At 35.7% G+C, this 19273-nt stretch overlaps 3 protein-coding genes across 3 annotated transcripts; all 3 read left to right on the forward strand.

Moving 5' to 3' along the window:
* Positions 1-260: 260 nt before the first annotated feature.
* LOC145133182 (uncharacterized) lies at positions 261-3002 on the forward strand. Its single transcript, XM_079068115.1, has 4 exons — positions 261-2030; positions 2115-2202; positions 2287-2414; positions 2498-3002. The coding sequence occupies exons 1-4, from the start codon at positions 529-531 to the stop codon at positions 2808-2810; spliced, it is 2031 nt and encodes a 676-aa protein (XP_078924241.1). The 5' UTR covers positions 261-528; the 3' UTR covers positions 2811-3002.
* On the forward strand, positions 2963-3991 carry AGP19 (arabinogalactan protein 19). Its single transcript, XM_079068116.1, has 2 exons — positions 2963-3679; positions 3765-3991. Exons 1-2 carry the CDS (start codon positions 3047-3049, stop codon positions 3837-3839), a joined length of 708 nt encoding a protein of 235 aa, XP_078924242.1. The 5' UTR covers positions 2963-3046; the 3' UTR covers positions 3840-3991.
* A 9468-nt stretch (positions 3992-13459) lies between these two features.
* Positions 13460-17098, forward strand: LOC145133643 (isoprenylcysteine alpha-carbonyl methylesterase ICME-like). The gene is made up of 10 exons (XM_079068576.1): positions 13460-14205; positions 15039-15115; positions 15275-15344; positions 15426-15515; positions 15597-15773; positions 15851-15991; positions 16094-16159; positions 16224-16367; positions 16445-16535; positions 16807-17098. The coding sequence occupies exons 1-10, from the start codon at positions 13565-13567 to the stop codon at positions 16963-16965; spliced, it is 1656 nt and encodes a 551-aa protein (XP_078924702.1). The 5' UTR covers positions 13460-13564; the 3' UTR covers positions 16966-17098.
* The last annotated feature ends 2175 nt before the right edge of the window (positions 17099-19273 follow it).

Raw genomic sequence — 19273 nt, forward strand, 5'->3', positions numbered from 1 at the left:
AAAGCTAGTTGTAAACTTATAAAAAATGATTGTTTAGTAAAAACTAACTGATGTTTTCTATAATTAATTAATATGTATATTCAAAAGATTTTTAAAAAAACTCCTAATTTCAAAAAGTTAACTTATAAACCAGCTTTATTAACTACTTTATTAACTCATCAAACAAATAAATTTAAAAAAAATTGGAAAAATAAACAAAATTCGTTTATTTTAGAGGGAGTAAATGTTGTTAAGCACAACTACCTCTAAACGAATTGTTGACATCGTTATCAGTAAACTACTGTCATCATTCCCAACTACTCGACTACAAATCATCTTTAACCTCAGGTCAAATACCTTAAAACACAGTCCACATGACATGCTATCACTCTCGTCCTTTCTATCTATCTCCCCTGTACTGTCACCATTCCCGATCGAAAAAGATTCTGCGAGAAAAAGTCACTTCTAACATCAAGGTAACAACCCCTTTCCTTCTCTTCCTCTCTCTGTCTCACCCACAACCACATTAGAAGTTAGAACACAAGGATAATGCACACCATTTGTTTCAACCCAGATGTATCACTTAGTTCTAGACCTCTCTTATCTTTACCATCCAACCACACCTCCTACATGTTCGATGAAATGTTTGAAAGAAACCCATTATTATTTTCATCACGAAAATGTTGTTGCTGTTATTCTGCTGCTAATATTTCAATGTGTAATAGATTGACTGTAATAAGCCCTAGCTTTTTATGTAAAGGGTTAAGCCAATCAACTTTGATTCAATGGTCACTTAGTAAACGATTAATCTTTCATGGTAGCAGTAGACAGTTTTATGGTAATACCTCTGGGGTTTCTTCCTTTACTGATGGAAATTATTACCATGAAAAGCTTTCTTCTTTCAACGATAGAAGGAAACACAGACAGAGGGGTTTTGGGCACAAGAGGAAAAAACAGTTTTTGGGTAATGTGAATGATGTAGACGTTATGCTTAGTTTATTAACAGATGAGGTGGGTTTGGAGTATAGTGGTGAAAAAGACTGTAAAAAGACCGATAAGAATCACTTTATATGTGATAACATGGAAAAGAAAATTGTAGATTCTGGGGTTATGAAAAAAGATCGGAGGTGTGATAAAGAACTAGGGAAAATACTGGAGAAGAAAGATACTGTAAAAGGACATTATGGAGAATCAGTTGATAGAGTCACTAACAAATCAGGATCAAGAATGAAGTATAAACAATTCGAGAAACTTTCAGATAAAGATAACAGTGTTATTGATTCAACTTTCAGCTCTCAGAAGTTAAAAGTGATTTCAGAAGTGAGAAAACCTCAGAAAATTAACTTGAGTGGGACATCTTCAATGTCTGAAAGTAGAATGAAGAACTGTGAAGAGATATCTACTGAAGTTAGTCATATGGTTAAAGACATCAAAGAAGAAAAACATCAGAAAACAGACCATTTGATTAAAATAACAACAGTTTCCAGTGAGCATGATGATTCAAGTTTAGAAATGAAAATGGTGGAAGGAATCACGGATAGTGGTCATAAAGGGCCTTCTGATGAGATGTGGCACATGACTGATGCATCAGATCTTGACATAACATCTTCAAGTGAGATTGTTGATGGTGTCAAGAAAAATATCAGGTCCTTGTTGACAATTATCGGGGATGTAATCCGATTCCGGTGTTCATCTCCACGTTCGGAATCCCACATTCCAAACTCAGGTGGCGGAAAGTGTTCCTCATGTTTGTCTATTACTAGCGAAGCATGGTTTTCTAGTCATGATTCCAATAACGATTCCATTCCTTGTAATCAAGAATCACCGATTCCATTCCCCCCAACCAAGAAAACTTCTCATGTGTCTTTGAGTGATTCCAAGTTTGATGAATTGGAAGAGGCGTATAGTTTTGAGGCTAAGAAACGAAAAGAAGATGAAATGTTTATGAGGGAAGCACTTTTGGAAGCTAAAAAAGCTGCTGATGTATGGGAGGTGCCTGTTGGAGCTGTACTTGTGCATAATGGTAAAATTATAGCTCGTGGATATAATTTGTAAGTTTTTTTTTTTGGAATTTATTTTTGTTTTCATATGATGGAATATATATTTGTATAGTAGTTGATGTGTGTAATTTTTAGGGTAGAAAAATTACATGACTCCACTGCTCATGCAGAGATGATTTGTATACGTGAAGCCTCAAAAACCCTTGGATCGTGGAGACTTTCGGTAATTAATTTTTCTCTTTTTCACTTACCATTTTCACTTGTTGCATCTTAAGTAATTACTGATTTTACTCTCAATGAATTGAAGGATACTACTCTTTATGTAACACTTGAACCATGTCCCATGTGTGCTGGAGCAATTTTACAAGCCAGAATTGACACACTTGTATGGGGAGCTCCAAATAAGCTATTAGGAGCTGATGGTAGCTGGATTAGGTATGCAAAATAATTTTCAATAATGGAGTAGCTAGAATCAACTAATTATTTCCATTTTTAGTAACTTTCTCATGGTTTTACAGACTATTTTCCGATGGGAATGAAGGAAAAGACGCCAATGTAGTAGATAAACTGTCTGCTCCTGTGCACCCGTTCCACAAAAACATGGTGGTTAGAAGAGGAGTATTGGCGGAAGAGTGTTCCAGAATCATGAAAAATTTCTTTCGATTAAGAAGAAAGAAAAAGTCGGAACCGGAATCACTGATTCCGCCGGAACTGGAATCGCCAATTCCACCGGAATCACTGATTCCGCCGACATCTATTACCGTTTCTCATCATGGTTCGGACTTTTTATCCAAGATCCAGCATGCCTTTAAGATCATCTTTTGTTTATAGATTAAAACAATATTTTTGTAATTTTTGACATTTAATTTATTATTACTTTTAAGGTAGATAGTTGACATCATGAAAGTATCAAGATTGGTCTTTAAGTCATATCTGAGATGAGATGCACCACCCACATGAAGGTCATGTAGCACCAACTTTCTTGATTTCATCTGAAATTAAACATGCTTTATGTGTTATAAATTAACAATTCTTTTCATTCAAAAACAACAATTCACAAAAAAAAAATGTTGAGGATTATTATTGTTCCGGCTTTGATCTGCCTTCTGGTGGTGGTTTCCGAAGGACAAGCACCTGCCACGTCACCATCAACTACACCCGCCATAGTGCCGCCACCTTCCACCACCCCACTTCCACCACCAGTCACTCCAGTTTCTAGCCCATCTATACCACCACCACAACCACCGTCTCCTCCTCCTCCTGCTCCTCCCGTCTCAGCTCCGTCTACTCCACCACCGCCATTGCCAGCCTCGACACCACCGCCATTGCCAGCCCCTACACCACCGCCGGTTGCTTCACCGCCTACTGTTCCTCCACCAGCACCGATTCCTCCACCACCAGCACCGGCACCGACTCCTCCACCACCACCAACACCGGCACCGACTCCTCCACCACCAGCACCGGCTCCGGCTCCACCACCGCCAACACCAGCACCGGCACCGGTTGCTCTTCCGCCAGCACCAACGCCGGAGATGAGTCCCTCACCGGCACCCGCTCCTACAAAACACAAGCACAGAAGGCATAGACACAAGAAACATCATGCACCAGCACCAGCACCAGTTGCCAAGAGCCCACCAGCACCGGTAACCACCACAGATTCTGATGATACAGCACCAGCACCATCACCAACACTCGATCTGGTATTTTATTTATAAAAATGTCACTTTTTATCTAAAAAAATTAAAAAGAAAACATAAAACTGACGATTTGATTTATTGATTACAGAGCAATGGAAGAACCCTGTTTCAAAATGGAGGCGTTGGATTCATTATCGCTGTTCTACTGGTTTTCATGAGTTAATTTGATCGACATTTTTGATGTTTCTACCGATATTGATTATTACCCTACTACTACTATATAAATACATTTTCCACTTGTATTTACTATAATTCTTTTTAAATGTACGCATAATATTCAAATTCAATCAAGTCAAACTATCTGGGAATTCAACAGCTTCGACAAGGTTCAAAATATCGCTAGGTTTAGTTGAATCAACCATACAAGAAAAAAATTTGTTCATTTATAATTCATGCAATCATATCAACATAAATCAGAGCACATTGAGCATGAGAAATCCCCAATTTACAGATCAGTAATGAGCATTAGGGGTTACCATTATTTGGTTTGCAACTGAAAGAAGCTGAAAAAGAAATCAAACTCAGAATAAACCAAATTTCAAAATCGGATTTTGGTTTGGTTTCATACCAAACCGAATTATGAATTTGGTTTAATCAATTTATTTATTTACTAATTATATAATTTAGTAATTTTATACTTTAAAAAATAAATAAATAAAGTTAAATATATACTTAGTTAGGGCCCCTACTTACCAAATAGCCAAAATTTTATTCCTAAATTGTGCAAGCATTAATATGTTGTCAAGATTGAATCCGCTCGACAACATGGTCGATGTGAAAGAACACATTGAACATTTTAAGAAGTTCGAGGATGGGTACTTCTTTCTTTTATAAATGTGGAACACATTGAAGATATTGAGAAGTTTGTAACTTTGTATTTTATGTTTGGAACTTTGTATTTTATGTTCGTATTTAATGTTTTTGTATTTGAAACTTTAGATTTTACATTTGCAAAATTGGAATTATGGATTTTATTTTTGAACATAATAATTGGTTTTCTCATGTTCCAAACCAAACCAAACCAAATTGTAATTTGGTTTGGTATTGATTGTCTAGAATTTGGTTTGGTTCATTTTTCGGTATGGACAAAAAAAATTTAATCCGAGAAAACCTAAGAACACATACACAGAATGGTTGCACACCCTTGAATGGTTGTACACTCTCTAATCAATTGCCTACAAGTCAATTCCAAATAGAAAAATCCAAAAATACATAATGACTCTTGTCTACCAAACTAGTGTTCTTATTTGAATAATAAGGGATTTTGATTTCTAAAGGTAAACAAAAGAGATTTAAAATTATTTATTTATTTGACATACAAATACTGGTACATTCACATTTTCTTTGCAATTATTGCCTCAAATTAGCATAAAATGAAAGTTGAAAATTTCGATAAACAGTACTAGCTCATTTGAACGGAGACTAGAGACTTTGATGATCTTAAATTACAAACAATTAATATTAAGAAAAATAAAGAATATGTAAATATGACTAATCAAATAATGATTATTCCTCAAAAAGTTTATATCAATGTACGACTTCTTCGTAATGCTAAAAATTTATCACCTCCTATAACTTTATTGATTGCCTAAGCGTGGTTAAGCACCTTGGCACCTAGGCAACCATGTACCTCCTATGGACTAAGCAGAGACTGTGATTGGAAACACACATACCCTAATACTTGTAGAAAAGTATAAACGTATAAGTAAAATACAAGATACATATTATCAAGAAAATATCTAAATAGAGTTATTGGTATGGGATGCAGGTGTTTGGAGAGGGAGTAATTCATCTAGCTCACGATAGCAGCGCTGTTAGGATAATGTTTGCTAGAATCAGGTGAGTCTTCTCACTATACTATATATGTTGTTAGATTGTCTTTGTGTTTCTTGCATGAAAAACTATGGTTGGATTACAACACCTATATGAAAGACTGTGGTTGGATCGCAAAACTTATATGAAAGACTGTGGTTAGATTACAACACTTGTTTGTCTTTATGACTTGCATAGAAGACCATGGTTGGATCATGGCAGGAAAGACTGCAGCTGGGTTGTAGCACATGAAGACCATGGTTGGATCATGACATGAAAGACTGCAACGGGACTGTAGCAACGAAAGTGATTGTAAAACTATGGTTGGATCATAGCATTCACATGGGTTGAAATATACGCCTAGGGTTGGGCCCACTAATATGTATGGTATGTGACATTTTTGGAACTTATTAAGCTTTGTGTTTACGGTTTTAAGTTTTAAATGTTTCAGGTACTTCTTGTAGCAAGGGGAAGGGGAAGAGTCAGACTTGATTGCATTGCATCCACTAGAGATTTCCACACTATGTTTTTACTCTGATGTTTTTGGGAATACATTTTATATTCTGATTATCTTATGATGGAATTGAATGAATGATTTTTATCTTGTTAAAACTATGAATTTTACTCTGAATTTGAGGATGTTACAAACGAATTTATTATAATGACACTATGACACAACATTTTCTCTAATTTTTGTTGTTTTTTGGTAAGTAAGTATATTCTTACATGTCATATTTGATTCCTACTAGCACTTTCCATCGACTTCCAAATCAATTTTAGCAACACATAAATTGACGCTTAGTATTAAGTATCCATTATAAATGTTTAACGTTGGCAAATATTATATGTATTAAAAATTCTGGATGCTATATTATCATACATATATTGAGTTTATACATCTTTTACAAGCCAACTGATAATACAGTAGTTTTATGTTTTATTCATCTTTGATCATTTTTATGTTTTACTTATGTAGTGAATTAGTGATGAATTTGTTAAAATAAGAAAAATACATAATTTAATCATGTGTCTCGCATATTAGAAAAACATATAATAAGAATTTAAAAGTAACATGAAATTATAAACATATTTATGATAAGTTACATGGATTTACTGTGCCATCAACAATTTTGATATCATTAAAACCATTAAAATCATGTGAAATCATTCTTTATTGATGTTTTAAGTGTTCAATACAGAACTAATAAATTACATATTATTTTTGTCAAAAAATAATATTTGCTTTAACATGTATGTGATTTTTATTAACATTTTAGCAAGATATTAGAGGGAAAAAAAAAGGCTTGATTGGATTTTTTTAACCACTCAACCTAATTATAAACACTCTTACTTTTTTCTACTATCAAACCAAAAATCCATAATAACATTGCAATCATTACGATAGCACCATAACACCCACCAAATAGCATCTATGATTGTTTCGATTATCTACTTTATCTTATTGTTTATAACCAAAGACTCCATCCACTATATAAACTCCAAGACTAAACCGATATAATATGTTTAAATCTAGTCTTCTACTTATAGAAGGAAATACAAATATTTAGGACTATTACACAACTTAGACCCTGTGTGATATGCATCTGACCGAGTCAAGTCAGACATTTTTGGCTGACTCGGTCAGCTGAGAGTGTTTTGTTGAGTTAATTGGTGGAGACTCACCATTGTCTCCCACCCACTCCTCTTTCCATAAATTACTCATTGATTTGCTCCACTAATTTCTCCTTTTTATTCCTTTTCATCTACTAAAAAAGGAAGCATATGTTGAAGGGAAAAGATACACCAAAACACAACAAAAACATATATAAGAGTCAAGTAACTTCTCTTATATATCCAGTAGAAATAGTGAGGAAGCCTTTTGTGCAGAGCCTTTAATTCGGCAGCCAAAAGCACGAGTGATACCTTATACTGAGTGATCAGATTACAAGTGCAGTTTAGCCTTGTATGATTGTAATTTTCTCTGGTGATAATAAAATCCTCTCTCTCTCGTTCGCCCGTGGATGTAGGTCAGATTAGACCGAACCACGTTAAATATCGTGTTCAATTTCGTTTGCAATTTTTCAGTAGTTTTATTCCGCGAGTTTTGCCGAAATCATTTATCAATTTTTCAGAAGTGCTTAACTTGTTTTGTTGCATTCCCAACAAACTGGTATCAGAGCTATGGCTGAAGATGGGAAAGTTAAGATCGAAAAATTTGATGGTCAAGATTTCGGTTTCTGGAAAATGCAAATTGAAGATTATCTCTACCAGAAGAAGTTACACCAACCTTTGTCCAAAGACAAACCCGAAGAGATGACGCAGGAGGAGTGGGACTTATTAGATCGGCAGGCACTCGGAGTGATAAGGTTATCATTGGCAAAGAATGTAGCTTACAATATTGTCAATGTGAAGACAACCTACAATCTGATAAATGCGCTGTCTAATATGTACGAAAAACCTTCAGCGGCAAATAAGGTTTTCTTGATCCGGCAACTTGTAAATCTGAAGATGAAGGAAGGTAGCTCAGTGACAGACCACGTGAACGAATTCAACTCAATAATATCAAGATTGATATCTGTTGATATTGGATTTGAAGATGAGGTCATGGCGTTGCTACTATTATCATCGTTACCCGATAGTTGGTCCGGCACAGTAACGGCCGTTAGCAGTTCAGCCGGAGGTGCCAAGCTATCATTCGAAGGTATTCGCGATTTAATCCTTGGTGAGGATGTGCGCAGAAGAAGTGCCGGAGAAGCTTCCAGTAGTCTTCTAAGTACTGAAGACAGAGGAAGAAAGACCAACAGAGGAAGTGGTGGTAGAGGAAGATCGAAGTCAAGAAAGAGAGGTCAGTCGAAGAACAGGAAAGATATTACCTGTTGGAACTGTAATGAGAAAGGTCATTTCAGAAATCAGTGCCCAAAGCCTTCGGCAGACAAAGGCAAGAAGGAAGTAAATATGGCAGCCGATTCTGAAGATGATGCACTCATTTGTTGTGTTGAAAACTCAACTGAATCCTGGATCATGGATTCTGGTGCGTCGTTTCATGCTAGTCATTCCAGAGAAGTAATGCATAATTTTAAGCAGTACAAAGGAAAAGTCAGATTAGCAGATAACAAGAGCCTGGATATTACTGGAGTTGGGGATGTGGTCCTCAAGACAACTTTGGGTACGAAGTGGACTTTGAAGAATGTCAAGTTCATTCCAGACTTGAAAAGGATGTTAATATCTGTGGGGCAGCTTGATGATGAAGGTCACCATGTTACATTTGGTGATCATCAGTGGAAAGTGACAAAGGGAAACTTAGTTGTTGCTAGAGGTCAGAAGCGGGGTACACTTTATATGGTGGAAGTTTCTGATGCTGAAGCACATGCTGTTGAAGAAGTTGGGGCATCTACTCTATGACACCAAAGACTTGGCCATATGAGTGAGAAAGGAATGAAGATGCTAGCCTCCAAAGGAAGAATACCAAATCTAAAGACTGTAACAGTTGATTTCTGTGAGCCATGTGTTCTTGGTAAACAGAAGAAAGTTACTTTCGTGAAGACTGGTCGTCCACCCAAGTCCGGGAAGTTGGAGCTAGTACATTCAGATGTTTATGGTCCCACTACAGTTTCTTCAGTGGGAGGATCTCGATATTATGTTACTTTCATTGACGACTGCACAAGGAAAGTTTGGGTTTATTTCTTGAAGCATAAGTCTGAAGTTTTCAGCACATTCAAGAAATGGAAAGCTATTGTAGAGAATGAAACAAACTTGAAAATCAAGTGTTTCAGATCAGACAATGGGGGCGAATACAGTAGCAAAGAATTTGTTGATTATTGTGCTGACCAAGGAATCAGAATGCAAAAGACGGTTCCGGAGACACCTCAGCAAAATGGAGTAGCTGAGAGGATGAACAGAACATTGAACGAGAGGGCTAAAAGCATGAGACTGCATGCAGGTTTACCCAAGATGTTCTGGGCAGATTCGGTCAACACAGCTGCATATTTAATCAACAGAGGACCCTCAGTTCCCATAGGGTTCAAGATTCCAGAAGAGGAATGGCAAGGTCGGGAGATTTCACTCAAACACTTGAAGGTATTTGGTTGTGTCTCGTATGTTAAAGTTAAAGACTCGGAGAGAGACAAGCTAGAGGCAAAGGCAAGGAAGTGCACCTTTATAGGTTACGGGTTGGATGACATGGGGTACCGCTTCTGGGATAATGAGAATAAGAAAGTTATCAGAAGTCGGGATGTGGTGTTCAACGAAAATGCTCTATACAAGGATGAACTTGCAAAAAGCTCCAATGGTGACAAGCAACCAGAAAAGAAGGATCAAGTTGAGTTAGAAGAAATCTCAGACGATGATGTTGTAAAACCTATTAGTACTCCAGAGATAGGTGAAAGTTCAGGAAGCAGTGGGAGCTCTGATGTATCTGGAGATAGTGGGAGCACGGTGGATAGTAGTTCAGAAGATGAGGTTGCAAATGATGCAGAAACCGAAACTCCTATTATCCGTAGATCCACTAGAGCACGAAGACCTCCAGTAAGGTATTCTCCTTCAGCTAATTACTTGCTGTTGACTGAGAATGGTGAACCCGAATCTTATCCAGAGGCCTTAAGGATGAAAGATTCCATACAGTGGAAGACGGCTATGGAAGACGAGTTGAGCTCACTTGATAAGAACCATACTTGGTCCTTGGTCAAGCTCCCGGCAGGGAAGAAAGCACTGCAGAACAAATGGGTGTTTCGGGTCAAAGATGAGATTGATGGCAGTAAAAGATACAAGGCCAGATTGGTAGTAAAGGGTTTCCAACAAAAGAGGGGTGTTGACTACAACGAGATATTCTCCCCAGTTGTGAAGATGACTACAATCAGAATGGTCTTGGGAATTGTAGCCTCTGAAGATCTCCATCTAGAGCAGCTAGATGTGAAGACAGCTTTTCTCCATGGTGACCTGGAAGAAGACATCTACATGGCACAACCAGAGGGTTTTCCCACAGTTGGTAAGGAAAATCTGGTGTGCAAACTGAAGAAAAGTCTGTATGGATTGAAGCAAGCTCCAAGACAGTGGTACTTGAAGTTTGATAGCTTCATGCAGAGGAGTGGGTATCACAGATGTGAAATGGATCATTGTTGCTACTTGAAGAAATTCAACTCCTCTTACATCATCCTGTTATTATATGTTGATGACATGTTGATAGCTGGATCCGACATGCAGGAGATCAACAAGCTTAAGAAGCAGTTGTCCAGAGAGTTCGAGATGAAGGACCTAGGGACTGCTAAGCAGATATTGGGCATGAGCATAGCCAGGAACAGAGTTACCGGTACATTAAAACTTTCACAAGCTAAGTACATCAAGAAAGTTTTAGAAAAGTTCAACATGGTAGATGCTAAAGCCAGAAGTACACCTTTGGGAAGTCAGTTGAGACTCTCAAAGAAGCAATCCCCAAAGACGGAAGAAGACAAGAACCGGATGACTAAAGTTCCCTATGCATCTGCAGTTGGTAGCTTAATGTATGCTATGGTATGCACCAGACCAGATATTGCTCAAGCAGTGGGAGTTGTGAGCAGGTTCATGTCGAATCCAGGAAAAGAGCATTGGGAAGGAGTAAAGTGGTTGTTACGCTACTTGAAAGGAACAGTTGAGGTTGCCCTATGTTATAGAATAAAGGGGGTGGTCTTAGAAGGGTTCACCGATGCAAATTTGGGTGGATGTGAGGATTCAGGTAAAAGCACAACAGGTTATGTGTTTACAATAGGAGGTACGGCAATCAGTTGGATGTCCAGGTTACAAAAGAGTGTTGCTCTTTCAACCACAGAAGCAGAATACATGGCTATTGCAGAAGCGGCCAAGGAGCTTATATGGTTGAAAACGTTCTTATTAGAACTTGGATTTCAACAGGAGGATTGTGTACTGCATTGTGACAACCAAAGTGCAGTTCACCTAGCTAAGAATCCGGTGTTTCACAGTAGAACGAAACACATTCAGATGAGGTACCATTTCATTCGAGAGTTAATCAGTAATGGAACTCTACATCTGAAGAAAATCCTTGGAACGAAGAATCCAGCAGATATGTTCACCAAGGTGGTTACCACTGATAAGTTGAAGTTATGCATGACTTCAACTGGCCTTCCAGAAGTTTGAGGAGGAAGGCATGGCAGATAACGAGAGAGAGTGTGTGTGTGTGTTGCAAGAGCTGGATGATAGGAAGACCGTATGGTTCAAGTCTCCAAGTGGGAGATTGTTGAGTTAATTGGTGGAGACTCACCATTGTCTCCCACCCACTCCTCTTTCCATAAATTACTCCTTGATTTGCTCCACTAATTTCTCCTCTTTATTCCTTTTCATCTACTATAAAAGGAAGCATATGTTGAAGGGAAAAGATACACCAAAACACAACAAAAACATATATAAAAGTCAAGTAACTTCTCTTATATATCCAGTAGAAATAGTGAGGAAGCCTTTTGTGCAGAGCCTTTAATTCGGCAGCCAAAAGCACGAGTGATACCTTATACTGAGTGATCAGATTACAAGTGCAGTTTAGCCTTGTATGATTGTAATTTTCTCTGGTGATAATAAAATCCTCTCTCTCTCGTTCGCCCGTGGATGTAGGTCAGATTAGACCGAACCACGTTAAATATCGTGTTCAATTTCGTTTGCAATTTTTCAGTAGTTTTATTCCGCGAGTTTTGCCGAAATCATTTATCAATTTTTCAGAAGTGCTTAACTTGTTTTGTTGCATTCCCAACATGTTTGATTAACAAAATTTGGGTGTCTGACTCGGTCAGCAAGGTCTGAGTGAGAAACAGATGGAGGATGGCTGATTGAGAAAGGAATAAAGATTTTCCACTTCTACCCTTAAAAATTCCGTGCACAACAAATTAAAAGAGGGCAATAGGAATTGAACCCATGACCTTGTATTCACAAAGTCACATCTTTTCTGCTATGCTAGAAGGTTTTTTTGTTATATTTGCTCAAATATTTTATATAATGTGTAACGCTGGTTATTTTTATTATTATTATTATTATTATTATCATCTTTATTATTATTATTATTATTATTATTATTATTATTATTATTATTATTATCTTTATTATTATTATTTATATTATTATTATTATTATTATTATTATCATCTTTATAATAATAATAATTATTATTATTATTATTATTATTATTATTATTATTATTATTATTATTATTTATATTATTATTATTATTATTATTATTATTATTATTATTATTATTATTATTGCATAAAAACGAATAGCGCATCAGGGTAAAATAGTCATTTTGCATCAGTCAGCACGTTGAGTCAGATTTACAATCAAACAGCATGATTTCTTACCCAGTCAGAATTTCTTACTGAGACAGACATTTCTCAGTCAACACTTTCTCAGTCAGCAACTATCAAACGAGGCCTTAGACTGTACCAAAGTGTATATTGTTGAGGTAAGACTGGGTTGTCGAAGACTAGGAGAACGTAAATGAATTAGTATTAGAAAATTAAATTATTAGTTGAACTAGAGCAATAAATTGAATTAAGGGAAATGTGATTATAAAACCTTAACAGAGAACAGAAACCAACAAACAAAGCAAATAGAAAACAGATTTTGAGTGCATGACGGAACCGGTACGACCCGTACCGTTTCTGATTTTCCGAAAACCAAATTTAATCAAAGTCAATCCCGAATACCAAACCAAATTAACATCACCGGTACCGATACCAGGTATGGTACCGGTTTTCGGTACTAGTACCGGTACCGCCGATATCGAATCCCAAATTTCGTGAATTTGGAGTACCAAATACCGTCACATATTTTTAAATTCGGTACAGTTCGATACCAATTCCGGTACGATACCAATACAGGATCGAGTTTTGGTACAAAGTGATCCCTAATTTGCTCTATTATTTATATAGATCATCCAATCATCCGTTCAGCTTTCAGCATGGGCTCAAAAAGGTCCTTGACTCCTTGCTCTCTGGCTCCACTGTACAGGAGCACAGCAAGTAACCCATCCCAGCAAGCAATATTGCCAGTGGGGCCAAACTTCCTTATCTTCCGATTACAAGTCGCCACGTGTCCACATCGATGAAACCAAACAAAACTCTCTCTCTCTCTCTCTCTCTCTCTCTCTCTCTCTCTCTCTCTCTCTCTCTCTCTCTCTCTCTTCCTTCTTACAAATCAAAATTTTGTACTCTCGCAATCAATCGACTGCACTTCTTCCATTATTTTCGCTCATATTCATCCTACAGAATCTCACCCATGCACAAATCATTCAATAAATCCGCACGTCTATATCTATCCAAGATGCAGTCGCAGATCCTCCCTATCTCGATCTCAATCTCCAATCCCTTTTTCCCAAATCGAACACCACCATCTTCAATCATGCCAGCTTCTGCGGCAGCACATGCTGGAGCAGTGTTCCTCAACATGGAGGATGGTGATGGAGATGATTTGTCCCATTCATCTATTGAAGATGGGAAAAAGTTTGAAACCACACCTTTTTTACCTAGGGTTTCAAGTTACGATAGTGTTAACAGTACTAGTATGGCGTCAACTGTGACGAGTTCCGTTTCTTACCAGCAACGACGTCGTCGTGCCGCTAGCGATTCGAATCTATCCGATTTTCCTGGTGGCCGGCGGCGGTTTTTTTGTCACAATGCAGGCCGGGCTGATGGGGATTCGTTTTTTATCACCCGGGTTGGGTCTAAATTGTGGGCACGTATTAGGTAAATTTCCGCTTTCCACTTTTCAATGAATTTTGTTTTCTTGATCCTTCATTCATGTGGTATAAAGTATAAACCACTCTTCTCATTGATGATGTTAAATTTATTAATTGTAAATGGAGAATTTGAATATATTTCTTCTTGTTGTGTATTTGAGAATGGTTTATAGGATTTTCTGAAATTCTCTTTCTTTTTCTTGCTTCATGGAATCTTTTTTCGAAAGCTATGTTAATTTGTCTTCTATGTATAAATGATTGTTTAACTGTTTCAAGTGCCTTAAGTGTCATTAGTCGACTTGGTGTCTTAAATATGAAAGAGAAACTCAGTCAATGGAGGAGTATCCTTGTTATTACCACATTTTTTAGATTTATATTTGATGAAAGATAGACATTTAATCACTTGGTGAAACGCCTTACATACATACATTCATTTGTAGAATAATCTTGACTTAAGTACATTGAACTTTAAGCAGATAAGCATATCAGGGAATTCAAAATTAAACAGAAGGCTAAGTGAAACAACACTTTGACAAATGCTCTAATTGGTATGTTAGAAAATGATGTCTATTGAACTAGTTATCCATGATTTTAGGTGTTTATTATAGCTATTGTCTCAATTGACCGAATCTGTTAAGATCAACATCGATTTTCTCCTTATATCATTAGCTTCTAGCATCCAAGATACAACAAACATGCCTTTTCAACTCAATTTGGTTACATTTTCTTAATTTTTCCATATGCTGTTGTATATTGTTTTACTAATTGTTAAAAAAAGCAGATCTTTTATCTTTGTTTAATATGCTTTGAAAGTATGTTAATATTACATTCTTTCTTCAGGTCAGGTTATTCAATAATCACTGGATTTCTTGCTCTACAATGTTATGCAATCCTAATCATGCCAGGTGTACTTCAAGGTTTGTAAAGTCGGTGATTCGTGGCTAAGGTCATTCCTCCCATGTTTAATAACAAATTACAAGATTCCCTTTATACCCTTTAACTTCAAATTCTCAATGTCACTATACTTCCTAAATGGCTAAATCACTAAATGACATATAAATCCTTAATCATTGCAGTTGCTTATTACTACTATTTCTCAAATCAAGTTCGCAGAGACATTGTTTTTGGTGATCAACCTAGAAATAAGTATGTCTTAATATCTTAATTATTCAATTATTCCACCTGCTTATTACTATTATTTTCATTTAACTGAATATTTAATTGCAGACTTGACATATATTTGCCTAAAGACAATGGAAAAAATGATACCCCAAAGCCTGTCATTGCTTTCATCACTGGAGGAGCTTGGGTAATAGGGTGAGTAGCTAACTAACTAACTAACTAACAAAACCAGGGGTAAAATTGGAAACATAAAAAAATCTTGAACTTGTGTTGCAGGTATAAAGCTTGGGGTTCTTTATTAGGACGCCACTTATCAGGTACAGATGTTATAGTGGCATGCATAGATTACAGAAACTTTCCCAAAGCTACAATAAGTGAAATGGTTAAGGATGCTTCTAGAGGCATCTCATTTGTATGCAATAACATCTCTGAATATGGTGGTGATCCTAATAGGTATGTACATATATATCTTATGTTTTTACTAATTTACCCTTTTGGATTTTGAATATTGAAATATGATAATTTTGAAGGATTTACCTGATGGGACAATCAGCTGGTGCACATATTGCAGCTTGTGCACTTGTGGAGCAGGCAATTATCGAGTGTGATGCAACACAGAGTACTACATGGAGTGTTTCACAGATAAAAGCTTATTTGGGCTTATCTGGAGGGTATGTATGTAAATTGTTAATCTTGTTAGTTATTTTCAGTTCATACAACTGAAAACTAATATTACAAAACTGACACTAGTTTTGTTTATAATGTTTATATAGATATAATTTGTATAACTTGGCTGAACATTTACACACTCGAGGCCCATACAAGTCACTTTTTTATAGGTATTTTCCATTTTGTCTACTTTTAATATTAAAAAAAAAGGATAACTTTATATAATTTGTACAGTATTATGGGAGGTGAGGAATCTTTGAGAAAATATTCTCCAGAAATTAGTGTTCAAGATCCCAACAATAAAAAAGCTGTTTCTCTCTTGCCTCCAATTATTCTTTTTCATGGTACTGCAGATTATTCCATTCCAGCAGACTGCAGGTGTGAGTCTTTTGTTATTTTTTCAATTTAGTTTAAAAAAAAAAAAAAATAATATATAAGTGTGTTGATGTTTATAGTAAAACGTTTGTGGACACTCTGCAAAGAGTAGGAGCAAAAGCAGAGTTGATGTTGTATGAGGGGAAAACTCATACTGATGTGTTTGTTCAGGTAGTTTATTAAATTTACATTTTTGGTCCCTGAGTATAATTGATTTTTGCAAATTTGGTCTCCAAAAGGTTATTTTCTTGCAATTTTGGTCATGATTTGAGGTTCTTATAACGTTTTTGGTCCCTCTTCCAAAGAAAAATTGAGCTGATTTTAGAAAAATCTGGTCCCAAAAAGTCATTTTATTTGGAATAAGAAGAAAAAAACATTAAAAAAAAGCCTCAAGTAAGCAATTTTATGTGAACATTTAATTAATTATCCGTTTTGTATTTAGGATCCAATGAGAGGGGATGATAAATTGTTTGATGATTTGGTTGCAATTGTTTATGAGGGAGATGAAGAAGCACTTGCAAAACAAGTGAGTGCACCTTCCAGACGTCGCCTTGTGCCTGAATTTATGTTAAAGTTGGCTGCAAAAATTAGCCCCTTTTAACCCGTTCCACACATTTTTTTTGTACATCTGATAGTGACATTAAACAAACATCTATAAATATCTTAAAGTGATCATGTTTGTTAAAATCCAAGCATACATACAAATTTAAAGAAAAAACTTATATTTTGATTCCTATTCCTCGTTTTGATTTTATATAAGAATCATAGACAAGTCTAAAATGGCCATTTATATGGAGGATGGTCAAACATGACCTCCTTCCCAACTATATAACATGATTATCCCCTTGTATCAATCCAATCTATGTAACACAAACCCAATCCAATGTATCATCTGATAGTGGGTTTAGTGATTTCATCTCCTAAATACAAAGAATCTACCCATAATTCTAATTGGGTATTGCAACACCACATGCACTACCTATTTAGAATATGAGCCAAGTCTTTTAGATTATCTTCATCTCTATTGGTTAATAATTCACTAATCACACATGCATTGAAGTTTCCTCCCACAATTAGGTAACTCCTTAATAAACCACCAATCTGAAAATCATAAGGTATAAGGTAACGCTTTAATATGTAGGAATCGAAGAGGGAATAAACTGCAATCTTACAATAGAATTAAAAAAAATCTTTTTTTTTTTTTTTTTTTTTTTGCCACAAGGGAATGTAATGGAACATTTCTCTTAGGTTGATTTTCATATTCCATGGGGAAGTGACATTTTTTTATTAATGTAAATATGAATTATAATTTACTTTTATCCACTAATTTTTTAACATTCAAAACTTTGATTAGATTAAAAAAAATAGCTAGTACTTATTTTTATTATAATTATATTGTAAGATTGATGGTATTTAATTATTTATATTTAAGCAACCTTTTTAGAATATATATATATATATATATATATATATATATATATATATATATATATATATATATATATATATATATATATATATATTTAACTATTTAAAAAACATATACCATGTATTTTAAACAAAATAAAATATGTTTATTTGCAATTTATTCAAAATTTACTTTTATTTAATTAAAATGTATTTTTGTAATTCATTTAATTTCTTTGAACCAACCAAACATGAAAATTGAATGTAAAATCACTCATTTCATTTTGTTGCGTTTATGAACGCTCTCCAAAGACTAGGAGCTAGAGAATGTACACATAGGGAAAACTCACGCTGCATAATATGTTTGTTCAGGTCAAGAAGACAACTCCTTTAATCATATCTTAGTCTTGTTCCGTCTAAGTATGTCATGAGAATTTATATTTTAATTCTCAATATCTCTATGAGAGGCGATTATAAATTGTTTGAAGGCCTATCTATATATATTGTTTATGCTAGCTAGCTAGGTATGTGACAATGTTGGACTAGCCCACTTGGTAGAGGTGAAAGCCTCTTAGATCGGAGGTCCCGAGTTCAAACCGGCATAAGGGGATTAAGGGATAATGACTTGAGAGGGTAACTAATTATACTTTTTATACATATTTGGTCACTTCACTATTTTTTGTGCACTCTTAACCATTAAATTTGTTTTTTTGATTAAAACATACAATTATAACTAATAATAAAATGTTTTTCCGGTTTCCGGCGTCTATACCGGCCAAAAATGATTTTTCAGGTCATCTTCTCTGGCCAAAAAGCTTTTCCGATGAGTTGAGTTCTTGACATATTTTTCAGATATCTCTCTCTCTCTCTCTCTCTCTCTCTCTCTCTCTCTCTCTCTCTCTCTCTCTCTCTCTCTCTCTCTCTCTCTCAGATTTGTGGGTGTTTGTGTGGGAGAAATTAAAAACTGAAATCGTTTTTTGGGGTGTGTTTTTCAACCCACTACAAGAAGACTGGACAAAAAGAAATTGTCTTTGATGAGTTTTTAAAATCGAGTCCAGCCCTTTCATCAGCTTTGATGTTTTTTTTTTCTCAATTTCCATGGCAGCTTTGAGTTCAAGTTGTTCATCAGCTTTGATTTTTGATTTCTAGGGTTTCAGAATTATTTCCAAGGACAAGAACACATAAAAACCTACGAATCTGGAAACAAAATATAAGAAAGAGAGAGAGAAAGAGAAACAAAAAATCTGAAAAATGTGTCAAAAACTCCACTCGGTGGAAAAACTATTTTGGCCGGAAAAGATGAATCATACTTGGCCGGAAAAAGACATTGGAAACCGGAAAAACCTTCTATTATCTGTCATGGTATGTTTTAAACAAAAAAAAAAACTTTAATGGTTAAGAGTGCACAAAAAAAATTAAGTGACCAAATATGTACGAATAGTATAGTTGGTTACCTTCTCAAGTCATTATCAAGCGGATAACTAACTTGGTGAATCTAGCAT

The sequence above is a fragment of the Lactuca virosa genome, chromosome 8, assembly GCF_052849685.1.
Source record: "Lactuca virosa cultivar CGN04683 chromosome 8, Lactuca_virosa_CGN04683_v6, whole genome shotgun sequence".
NCBI lineage: Eukaryota > Viridiplantae > Streptophyta > Magnoliopsida > Asterales > Asteraceae > Lactuca > Lactuca virosa.

What these genes read in the sequence shown, in the direction of transcription:
- LOC145133182 (XM_079068115.1), top strand. Translation starts at nt 529, where the DNA reads ATGCACACCATTTGTTTCAACCCAGATGTATCACTTAGTTCTAGACCT. An exon ending in ATAGCTCGTGGATATAATTT is followed by an intron (nt 2,031 to 2,114) that starts GTAAGTTTTTTT and finishes TGTAATTTTTAG; the next exon opens with GGTAGAAAAATTACATGACT. An exon ending in TTGGATCGTGGAGACTTTCG is followed by an intron (nt 2,203 to 2,286) that starts GTAATTAATTTT and finishes AATGAATTGAAG; the next exon opens with GATACTACTCTTTATGTAAC.
- AGP19 (XM_079068116.1), top strand. Translation starts at nt 3,047, where the DNA reads ATGTTGAGGATTATTATTGTTCCGGCTTTGATCTGCCTTCTGGTGGTG. An exon ending in CATCACCAACACTCGATCTG is followed by an intron (nt 3,680 to 3,764) that starts GTATTTTATTTA and finishes TATTGATTACAG; the next exon opens with AGCAATGGAAGAACCCTGTT.
- LOC145133643 (XM_079068576.1), top strand. Translation starts at nt 13,565, where the DNA reads ATGAAACCAAACAAAACTCTCTCTCTCTCTCTCTCTCTCTCTCTCTCT. An exon ending in GGAGGAGCTTGGGTAATAGG is followed by an intron (nt 15,516 to 15,596) that starts GTGAGTAGCTAA and finishes CTTGTGTTGCAG; the next exon opens with GTATAAAGCTTGGGGTTCTT. An exon ending in ATACTGATGTGTTTGTTCAG is followed by an intron (nt 16,536 to 16,806) that starts GTAGTTTATTAA and finishes TTTTGTATTTAG; the next exon opens with GATCCAATGAGAGGGGATGA.